At 28.5% G+C, this 12,312-nt stretch overlaps 2 protein-coding genes across 2 annotated transcripts in view; one reads left to right on the top strand and one right to left on the bottom strand.

Moving 5' to 3' along the window:
- LOC123290435 (coronin-2B-like) overlaps positions 1–5,228 on the bottom strand; it is a 31,923-nt gene extending 26,695 nt beyond the window's left edge. Inside the window, exon 1 of the mRNA XM_044870608.1 lies at positions 4,856–5,228. Within this exon, the coding sequence (XP_044726543.1) occupies positions 4,856–5,044 (189 nt within the window). The 5' untranslated portion in view covers positions 5,045–5,228. The remainder of the gene's footprint in view (positions 1–4,855) is intronic.
- Positions 5,229–7,222: 1,994 nt separating this feature from the next.
- On the top strand, positions 7,223–11,414 carry LOC123290436 (proliferation-associated protein 2G4). Its single transcript, XM_044870611.1, has 5 exons — positions 7,223–7,398; positions 7,917–8,151; positions 9,211–9,821; positions 9,880–10,007; positions 10,343–11,414. Exons 1-5 carry the CDS (start codon positions 7,314–7,316, stop codon positions 10,481–10,483), a joined length of 1,200 nt encoding a protein of 399 aa, XP_044726546.1. The 5' UTR covers positions 7,223–7,313; the 3' UTR covers positions 10,484–11,414.
- The last annotated feature ends 898 nt before the right edge of the window (positions 11,415–12,312 follow it).

Below are 12,312 nucleotides of genomic sequence, written 5' to 3'. Positions count from 1 at the left end.
TGCTGATCAAAAGTTCTTATGAACTTAATCTTCAAAAACCCTTCCCTTCCGAGCTACGGAGAAGTCAACATATTCAAAAAAATGTAATTAAAAACTTCAATTCGGATACAAACCTGCAGTTTGGCATCATCCATGTGCGTACCGAGAAGAAGAGAAAACTAAGCCAATTTCACTTGCCCCTAGATCTAGATTTACCATTGATTTAGTTGGCTAAGTTTGTGCTTATCGTAAAATACTGTCGAATTTATGAAATTCTTAGGCAATAGTTTCTAATTTATCCCTTTTTTGACAAAAGCTGTTCACATATGCTCATGATTGCATATCAAAGCACAAATTTATATTTTATCTCTGTCTTATGAAATTAAATTTAATGAAAATTAATCAAAATAAGAAATTTATTAGTTTAGAAGAACTTTGCAGTGTTGTTAAATGAGTATAAACAGTATAAGTGTTAATTGACAAAATTTTATCTTAATGATGAAGATAGAAACAGATATTTTTATTTTGATACGGATCACTAACAATAATGAAAAGTATATACAAGTAAATAAATAAATATATGATAGAATTAGGGGTGAGGGGAAATAAAATTAATAAATAAAAATAATATACAAAAGCCAAGGTTAATAATAAATCGTTTACTATACTGCATAAATATGATTTTCAAAATTTTATAAATAATCCACGATTTAATGATATTAAAAGAGTTAGTTAGTTAGTTAGCTAATAACTCCACATGACGTAATCGTTTAAAATTAATTCATAAAAAAAATTGACTAACAATCATGTTAAATGAAAACAAAATATTATTGTTTGTATATTCATAATATTATGATCTAATCCATTCATTTTTGTTTTAAAAACGAATTGTTAAAAAAAATTAATTGGAAAAATATTCACTTATAGAAATTTTCTTGTATTCGATACGAACCTGCAATAAAACCCCTAATTCAGAAATTATAATTTTGGGGTCAATTATAACAATTATAACTACAATGTCATTTAAGGAATAATTTTTATAATAAAAGATCAGGTTCAAAAGGAATAAACTCTTACATTTAAAAAAATCTAATCGAGTTAAAATTAAACAATTAATTTAATGCATTTTCTACTGAACGTGGCCATATCAAAATATATTCCAAAACATAAATAGGTGATCCATTTTAATCGAGTTTCGAGCATTTGTATTCTAAGGGGTGATTTATTTTTTATGTAGTTGAAGTTATATACAAATAATTAAAAAAATATTTTTTTAAATTTTTTCTTCGTGTACTTAATAAAGTATTAAAAAAATTTATGTAATTTTGATTTGAAATCCGAAAATTTCACATAATATTATCTTTAAGGGTGCACTATCTAGAAGGAAATTTCGATTGGTCGATCACAACACAGAAAATGTCGACTTCGAAAAAATTTTTTATAACTGAAAATTTACTCAACCATATAAGTAGCCTGAACCCGCGAATTTTGACAGAAATGCATTCCTTATTATGTACTGATTGAATAACTATAAGGAGTTTTTCGATAAGTCCATCAGAAAACTTTCTAGGACCATTTCGGGAAAAAAAATTTAAATAAATTAAATGTTTCATGCAAAAGTTTTGTTATTTGGAAGGGAAATACATTCCTGATATAAGATTTTTCATAACTGGGCTGGTTCATGGTCAAATGAAGTCCAACTTTTTTAATGGAATGGAAAATATGTAATTTTTTTATAACATTTTTTTCTAAGCTTCACTTTTTTGAGATTTTTTTGTGAGAAAATTAACAAATTCAGAATGGCTAATAATTTTTGTGTTTATAAACTTTCTGAAAAATTTAAAAAAACGATAATTTTATTTTATTGATTTTAATACCATGCATATATGAAATATATCAAGGTATACTAAGTTTAGTCCCAAGTTTGCAACGCTTAAAAATATTGTCGATACGAAAAAATTTTGGTATAGGCGTTCATAAAATCCATTTCCAGTTGTCCGCCTGTATGTCTGTCCGTAAATACGATAGCTCAAAAACAAAAAGAGATATCAAGCTAAAATTTATATAGCCAGTTCAGGGCGTAAAAAGTGAGATTGAGTACGTTATTGAGCAACGCAGATCAATTGGGTCTTGTAAACTCTTAGAAATAGAACAAAAGTTTAAATGTAAAAAATGTTCCTTATAAAAATTTAAAAAACTTTTGTTTGAAACATTTTTTCGTTAACATCATTGTGTACCCGCGAGAGTACACAGTCAAATTAGCTTAGAACATTATATATAGTATAAATTGTATGGGAGTATCCGTTATGTGTGTGACACCACAGTCGTGATACACGACTGTGGCTATCTTTACATGATGTAAAAAACAAACGATTGGGTAATCTCACTGTCTACACATGATATTCCAACAATTAACTCAGTCAATTGTTTGTTTTTACTTATTTAAAATATTTTTGAGAATTGATTTCTATTTAAAAAAAAATGAAGTTAACCTTCATTTGACCATGAAATCGTACACTTGGATATAAAACACTTGATATCAGGATTATATTTCGTCCTCCAAATAACGAAAATTTTTTACGAAACTTTATTAAAAACATTTCCGACTCGATTAAAATGGATCGGATTACTTTGTATATAAAAAAAGGTATCATAATATTTTGACATAGTATCTATATTATGCGAGAATATGAATGACCTAGCTTTTTACTTTTTGGAGCAATCTGATGAAATCCTTACACACCCAAACATACATATCGCCCAAATAAGAATTCTTGGAATACGATCTTTAAGATGCTTCGAATTATCACCGTCGATTTTTTGGGTGGTAAATACGTACTTTGCGTTACTACATATATACCTACATTTTAAAATATTGCGATTGTCAAAATTAATATTACGAGTTTCTTTTTTTGTTTGAATGTTAAAAAAATTGTATTTTAATTTATTTTCATGTAAACTTGCCTGTGTAACTTTTTCAAACCCACCCTAAAATGTTCATTGGATCATTCTGATCAAAAGCTCTCACGGCCACAAAATTTTATAACGGGTACTTTTCAAGGTGCGGGCGATCAAAGGTAGACATACGTTATAGCTGTATAGCCCACAGCTCGAAAATTACCATTTAAAAAATTTTGTGTGAGAGTCTTTGATCAGAATGATCCGAAGAACAATTTGGGGGTGGTTTGAAAAAGTTTCACAGAAAACCAATTTCCTAGTCATATAGGTACTATAAATATAAATTATGTATAGCTTTGATCGCCCGTAATTCGAAAACTACTAGTTAAAAAGTTTTGTGATCGGAAGAGTTTTTGATCAGCTCGATCAGAAAAACATATTGGGGACGGTTTGAAAAAGTTTCACAGGAAACCATTTTCATAGTCATATACTAAAACCGAAGCTTTAAGCGCCCGTAGCTCGAAAACTACTCGTTAAAAATTTTGTATTCGTGAGAGCTTTTGATCAAAATGATCCAAAGAATATTTTAGGGTGGGTCAGGAAAAGTTTCACAGAAAGCCATTTTCCTATCTAATATTGCGGTGTCTTTTGATTAATAATATTTCTTGTTTATTTTTAATTAAAAGTTTTTCTAAAATATTGTAGGTACTTGTGAATAATTTGAAAACCATCCAACTGCAATTAGGATTCGCTCACGAAGGGTTCCGTACCACCTCACAATAATCTCTAAATATACGGAATTCTCGGTGTAAGACTTATACTCGGCGGTTTCAAGTTTGCACTAAATGACACAAGTTTCACGCTTGCACCATTTTTTGTTAGGATATCCGCCATAATTCTTATAAAAAAAACAACAAATTCATTCCGGTTACCTATGCTTGTTCAAAAGGTAAGTCATTGATTTAATTTTTGTTTAAATAGCATATTCCATTTTTCATGAACTTTAAGAAAAATATAAAATTTAAAACAAAAAGTTAACAGGGAAAATTTTTGAATTTAAAAACGCTATTTTTTAAATTAAAAATGAGTTAACTCAATTGTCATTATTTCGGACTGTAGAATAGTTAACAAAAAAAATGTAAAAAGGTTAACTATTAACTACCTATTTTATGGCAAAAAATATAACTTTTACGCAAAATTTTTTATTTTTAATTTTATTGATACTTGTTCTTCTGCTAGTAATACGATTTGATTAATAACCCCGAAAAAATAAATAATTACAATTCATAAGTAACGGTTTGGCTTTTCGATGTTACCAGCATAAAAATGTCATTCATTTCATGAATCTTGGTACGGAATTCTAGTGCATTCTACGAAGGGTAAAATTGTGTAAAACAAACAACAAAATGAAAAATCAATTGAAAATTTAATTAAATATTAACATTGTTATTACAATTGAATAAACAACTAATAAATAAGCTTTCAACGTATTAAACAAAACTATATATTCAACAAGCTTCACAATTTATAGAGCTTTAAAGCACTATATTAAATCCAATATAATATTAGCATTAATAACCAAATACGAAAGAAAATACAAAAAGAAGCATAATCAAATAAAATGCATTCAAATTAAAAATTTACAGTGCAAGACATAAATAAAAATACACATTCACAAAAGCATGATTAGAAAAAAAAATTATGTTTTATTTTTATTTTACAAATACCTGTGCATGTATTATTTACTTATTGATATTACGTGATATTTGTTATAATAAATAATTAACAAGTGTTTTCTATAATTTACAAATAGATCAAACAGTGGCGAATGTACAACAATATATTAGTCATATTTTTATTGTCTTATCATTTATAATTGCATATGCTTAAATTTGATATATCCGCCACTGTTGTTATCTAATTGAATTGTATTAATAATATAAAAAAAAATACGGACATACAATAAATGTATTCTTACTTTTGTTTTTGGTTTATTGCATGCTCGAACATCTATAGAATTTTTGATGCCGGTTGTTGTATCAATTTTATCCTTATCAAACAAGACAGTTCCAACCATCGATCCTTGGTGTGTATCAACAACGGATGAAATAATTTTATTATCATTTATAATATTCTCTTTCATTCCTAAATCGTTATTTTCTATCATTTGAAGTATATGCGGAATATTAAATATTATATTCTGTACTACCACCAAACTAAAGATTTTACACCACTCTTTAAATAATAAAATACACCACCTTCCAGCTTTTTAATATAAATGTATATATTAAAAATGGTATATTTCCCTTTCTAATTCTGGGTATTCAATGTTTTTTTGTTGTGTTATTGTTTTGTAAAATTATTACAAAATAATAGCAATTCATAAAATTAAATAAATATAAATAAAAACCCACCACTGATTTACACTCTGTGTCTATTGCTTTCTACAACTAAAAACACAGCACATTACTGCACTCCGCAACACCACTGATATGACTACATAAACATAAAAATTGAAATACCCGTCTATCATGTACTATAAGCAGTGTGGTCTTTATAAAATGTCCCACTTAAAAAATTAAACTTCAACCCCCAACAAAAAGTGGAGTTTTAAAAATTTAAAGCCAGATGAAGATCCAAGGAAGTCAATCGGAGCAACTTGATCGTCCAAAGTAAAGAAGCTAACTTTTTCAATAATTAACAATTACTCGATGATCCCGGCCACATAAGGCAATCGGATAACTAATAGTCGGGATTGAATTTATACACTTATAAAAGATAGCTGAATGAAATGAATTAACACGCTGCCTCATATGCCGGATTTATTAATCCAGCTTAGTAATAGTAACTTCGATTTAAGAGAAACCGTATAAACGTAGAATTTGAATCTAGCTACGAAAACACTATCTGTAGTGTAACATATATATATATCCAAAGAAAATACTATAAAAAGGTAAAAGAGAATAATGTATGAAAACAAGATACAACTGAAATATCATTGCGTTGATGTTCGCAAGTGTAGATTCAGAAAATTTTTTAAAGCGAATAATATGAACTTTTCATGTTTATTTTTCGAATAATTATAATTATTAATTTTATACTTTTCATGCTTTAAGTTTTTAGTTTGTTTGTTTTCCTATAAACACTGGATCTTTGTTTACTAGAAAAAAATTCGAAAATTTGGTTGATTTTGTGATTGAACGGCAAATTTCTGAGCTATACATTAAATAAATTGCCCTGGGATATCACCACTTATATACGATTTCATCGATATCACAGCATGTACTCTCCCAATCATGAAGGGATCCGATTTTTGTATCTTGACAGAAGGATTTTGTTATTTGATAATTCATTAAAATACTCGTTTTCCTTCCTTTTAAGAGAATTGTCCTTATTTTATCGAAGGAGGGGGAATTGGCTCTGTCTGGATCCGTGTTTCGATCGTTATGGAAAAATTAAAGTATAACCATGTAGTGCATTGATTGTTAACTTCCCAGTATAGGAAGTTAATGGGTTTGATTTTCAAAATCGATATTTACAACATATCTTTACGTTTTATGGTGATGACTAACACCAATTTGGAGAAGATAAATTATGTGTGGGTGTGTATGTATATACGTACGCACGTAGTCATTTTTTTCGTGATCGATATCGCGCGATCAAAAAATGGTATCAACTTCGTTTAAGGGTCGATCGAAGTGCATTGACGGCAATATGATCCAAAAAGAATTTCATAACATTCGGTCGAATCGTTTCAAGTCGGTCACGCACCCCACGGTCTATATATATATACCAACTTGATGTTATTAATAACATATTTTAAACAAATAAATAATATCAAGATGTCAACTTTTTTGATGAGCACTTTGTATCTTGAATTGAGCATGTCAAATGCATACAACATTAAAATGACGTCATTGTATATTCTGTACTTTAAGTTTCAGTATCAAACACGAATAAAAGGGCATAAATATTAAAACCAAAGATTATTACTATATCTAATCAAAATCTGGAGCATTCCAAAATATATTTTCGTATAGGTTTAAACAATTTAATTATTTTTATATATAACATTTATTAAAACTTATCCTCAGTTTTAAAATAATTTCCCGCGTAAAAATTAATTTAGTATACTTAAGAGTCTTCTCCCTGCATAAAAAGCGTCTTTCTCTTAGATTTGGATAAATTGTTAACACAAGTTTAACGCAAATAATTCCCACACAATAATTTAATTGATAAAAAAAGAGTTTTTTAAATTTTTTGCTAACCAGCCGATATGCGGTGGTGGCGCAATATGTGGTGAAAAAATGCGTTTAAATACGACATCACTGATGATACCGGTAGTGTAATAACACTGTAGTCCGTTGGTCCACCATCTAGTTAGTGTGTATACTATTGTATGTCACGTGACATTTATTATAAAGTTCGAAGAAGATATGGCGGACGATAAAGATGTGGAGAAAACTATTGCTGAAGACTTGGTTGTTACCAAGTATAAAATGGCTGGCGATATTGTAAATCGTGAGTGAAATTATGCAGTAAACATGCTTTTTTATAAATATTATAAAATAAATATGTTCTAATATCATTAAATACAGTCAAATATCCATATGGAGTATACAATAGTAGCGTACATAATCTATCACTTCTGCGTGCAAGCGAGCCATGTGGAATTATCAATTATTTAAAAAAAAATCTTCTATTTATTTAATAAACCCTACTTAAATCATCCTCAAATTATATGTTTTCTTAGGTTTGATTAACCTTTCTTTTATATAAGCATCAATTATTATGTTTAGCAAGATTTTTTTTAAAATTTTAAGGTTATTTAAAATTTCATGTGAGATTATTTGGCCAAGCCCCCAAGCCATACAATTTTATATTTAAATAGTTAGAAATGTTCTCCCATATGTTCATGTTTCAAAAAATAATCGAAATTGTAAAAAACTATATTAGCTGATTTTCATTAAGAACCACCCCCACAAATAATGGATGATACCCATGCTTTAACGCGCCATTAAATTAATTTTTGTTTTTAGGTGTATTAAAGCAAGTCGTAGGAAAATGTATAGTCGGTGCCTCGGTTAGAGAAATTTGTGAGTATGGTGATCAATTACTCGTAGAAGAAACTAGTAAAGTTTTTAAGAAGGAAAAGGATTTGAAAAAAGGTATCGCTTTTCCAACAAGTGTATCCGTAAATAATTGTATATGTCATTTTTCACCAACACATAGTGAAGCTGATTATATATTAAAAAAAGACGATCTTGCTAAAGTGTAAGTTAGCTATTTTTAAAATCATAAATGTGATTAAATGATATTAAATACACGTAAAAAATCCACCTTTAGCACCATAAGGGTGGCTGCAAATTCCCATTACATATTAACTTTTAAGTTTTTCTAGAAAATACTTCGTGTCGGCTATTCTTGAAGGAAATTAGCTATCACGTTTTCATACAATGGATATTCTATTTAACGAATTGCTACCCCTACATTGTCATTAAGCGCTTAATAACTGCTAAAACATTAGAATATACTTCATTTTAAAAATAACGTCAAAAGGCAAAGACTAAGTATATTAAAAATCCTGGAGGCCAATTGAACTTATTATGAGCAGAAAACTTTTCCCGTAATAATGTGAATGTTCATTTGGAATGTAGAACCTTGCTGGCTCAAAAAGGCCGTCTGTATCTAAATCATCCATTTCAGGCGTTAATAAAAAATGATTGAACCAATTCCAGAGAATTTATTTTTGAATCAGGTGCTTGAAAACATGGAAATGTCCTTAATTTTTAATTTTGTCCAGAAAAATCTGAAGAAAACTTGATTTTTTCGCATCCTGGTAAATGTGTATTTTTGTACTTAAAAGCGATTAAATTATGCTGGATTTTTCGTCTTTTTTATTATCTCGATTGAATAGCATTTTAAAGCATCGGAAAGAAATCTCTTTTCTTCGGTCTTGATAATACAAATTAGTAACAGTAAATAGTCTTTGCACTGCTGTAAATATTTTGTTTTTTGTGTTAGTGCCTTTGTTACGTACACATTGAAACGAGCAAAAGCCGGATAAACAAAAAATGTTCTTCTGTTGTTGTTCTGTCTTCCGGGAAATCCTTGACATGCCCTTAAATTTTACTTTCAAAATTCGCTAGTACTCTGTTAATTGTACAGTACGCAACTTATGATTCGATTTCTTTGAAGAGAAACAAATTATTTTTAAGAATCTTTTTTATAACGAATTTTGCATTCTAAATTAATTAAAAAAAATAAAAATATCATTTAATTACGACTTAATTAGTTCTAATAGAAAATAAATTTATTATGTTTATGGTTTAGTGATTTAGGAGCTCATGTTGACGGTTTCATTGCTGTTGTGGCCCATTCGATCGTTGTTGGTGCCGCACCAAATGAAAAGGTTACTGGACGTAAAGCAGATGTTATATTAGCTGCACATTTAGCTTCACAAGCGGCCTTACGTTTATTAAAACCTGGTAATGAAACGTATGCTATAACAGATGCTGTACAAAAAATATCTGAAGCATACAAATGTAAACCGGTGGAGGGTATGTTAAGTCATCAGTTAAAACAATTTAAAATCGATGGTGAGAAAACAATTATACAAAATCCGAATGATGCACAAAAGAAAGAGCATGAAAAATTTGAATTTGAAACGCATGAAGTGTATGCAATGGATGTGTTAATTAGTACTGGTGAAGGTGTCGGTCGTGAAGCCGATACACGTGTATCAATTTATAAGAAAACTGATGAGACGTACCAATTGAAACTGAAAGCATCGAGAATGTTTTATAGTGAGGTACGAACGAAACATGGTACCATGCCATTCAATTTACGTACGTTTGAAGATGAAAAAAAAGCGAAAATGGGGGTTGTTGAATGTGTCAGTCATAAACTAATTGAACCTTTTCAAGTATTATATGAGAAACCAGGTATAACTTATATTTAATTTTATTGAATTATTTTTCTTATCTTAAATTCGTTTTCTAGGTGAATTTGTTGCCCATTTTAAGTTTACTGTTTTATTAATGCCGAACGGTCCTCATAGAATTACTGGATTACCATTTGAACAAAATTCATATAAATCGCAATGTGTTATTAAGGATAAAGAATTAAAAGTAAGTATTTTTCTGTTTTTGTAACAGACTGGAAATTTGTATAATTTTAGCAAATCGAGTATGATAAATATAATATACCATAGTAACTTCAAAGAAAATTTTTGTCCAATAATTATTAAATAAAATGATTTTCCATTGTAATGTTTAATTGATTAAATTACAAAAAATAGAGACAAGGCTGCAAGTAAAAAAAAAAAAAAAATAAACACAAAAAAAAAATATTTTTACTTGAAATATATATTTCTGTTCTTTTTTAATTCTTTGAAAAAATTGATTTATTTTGTGTTACGACTTTAAATTTCTAAAAAAATTACAATTCAATAAATGTTTTACAGTCTTTATTGGTAACATCAGCGAATCCAAAAGCAGCAAAGAAGAAGAAAAAGAAGGATGAAGCCGCTGCTGCAACAACAGCGCCAACGGCAACGGCACCACCACCAGCAAGTGCTCCTATGGAAGTAGATGCTGCAGCTTAATTAATTTTTAAATTAATTAAGCTACAGTATTGTTATGTAATTTTTTTCATCCATCCATAACAATACCTAATTCATATTGTTGTTGAATCCGAAATAAATAAATAAATCAATGAATATATTGAAAAAAAAAAAGAATCAATTTAATTATTAAGAATATAAATCCAACAAAATTTATTTCGATTTGTTTTTTGGCCCCATGGAAATTTACATTTATACTTAAGTTTGTTAGTAATCATTATTAACACATAAAATATTACAATCATCTACCCTCGCACCACTTTTAATTGGTAACATCTGTAAAATCACAGTTTAGTAAAAATAATTATATTTAAGTTGTCACCCTTTTGTTTTCAATTTAAGGTGAACTAAGACGTAGAAAAAGTAGCGAAAGAATTATCTATCAAAACCACCGAGATCAGGTTTCTAAGCCGTTGAATATTGCTTTCAGTTTACATATAATCAATGATGTGTTTGGACACCAGTTAAGATCTGGGAATCAAATACATTTGAAAAAGTGAAATTCAATACTAAGGCTTGACTGATGGTATAAACAATTTCAAAATACTATTTGGTTATTAATTCATTTTTAAAGTAATTACACAATAATTTGGAATTAATTTCCAAATACACCCCTGTCGATAGTTCTTTAATCTAAAAGTATCGGTATCTAGATTCATTTCATGAATTATTTGTATCTAGATATTGAAAAATGAATAAAATGGCAGATTTAGATCTTTTATATCGATTCAAACTATTTTTAACACTAGGATAATGTTAAAGTCACCTTAAATGATCCAAGTTCTAGCTTTTAAATAACGAATCACGATCAGAAAAACTTCACTTGCTGATGATTTCATCTGATCATAACACAAATTGACTATAAATAACGTTTAGAAGCTAAAACTGGATCATCGATTCCAAAAATATTTTTCGTTGAGTTTTAAAAAAATTGTTTCGTAATTAATAATAAATTCGAAACATCGTAATTATCCATAAATGTAATTAATTATATGTATGTTCATGACTTTTAAAAAAAAATTACAAAACCTAATTATGGCTGATGTTTTTTTAATTAAATATATATATTAATTTTTACATAAAATAATTCGATAGATTTTGTTGTGATTTTACTGTATAACTTTTGTATAAATTCATCGTCTATCGATGTTCATTCAATTGTTTGTTTTAATTACAGTAGTTAGTTGCCTTTCCTGTACCCCTTTTAAATCCATGTTCATAATTGTAAGAAAAGTTGAAATCGTTAGAGGGTAGAAAGAATACTAAACCGATCTCACCTGTAAGAAAAGCATCTACAAGAGTAATTGGAATTGCAAATTTTCATGCCTTCTGAAAAGAAACTGGTAAAATAATTTTCGCCGAAAAAACTGTTATTTGTCGGGTAATGAGTAAATACCTCAGCTATTAGAAGAAAATTATATGCACATTGCTTAAAGTATTGGCAGAGAGTACACCATATGATCGATCATAGCGCTCGATACGGACAAAAATTCGTTAGATAAATAATTCTCACGTTCAGAATTCATAAGTAAAATAAATTTGATTTTATACCTGAAAGGTTTTACTTTTAATAATATATGTTAGTACACAGGAAATTAAGCGAAATTAAAATGACAACAAGTGATGCATCGTATTAATTTCATGGATTCAAATCAATTACGTATCTATCTGGGAATATTGATTTTGCGTGAAAAATTTTCAATTTTTTGTTTTGTTTTTGACAATACGTCTGCAATAGCTTAAACTATAGATGCAAATTAATTAAAGTAAAACCCCTTTCAAGTAGCTACGTCCTACATTGAAAACATTCT

This window comes from Chrysoperla carnea, chromosome 1, assembly GCF_905475395.1.
Source record: "Chrysoperla carnea chromosome 1, inChrCarn1.1, whole genome shotgun sequence".
Lineage (NCBI taxonomy): Eukaryota > Metazoa > Arthropoda > Insecta > Neuroptera > Chrysopidae > Chrysoperla > Chrysoperla carnea.
This window is presented reverse-complemented; position numbering and strand designations above follow the sequence as displayed.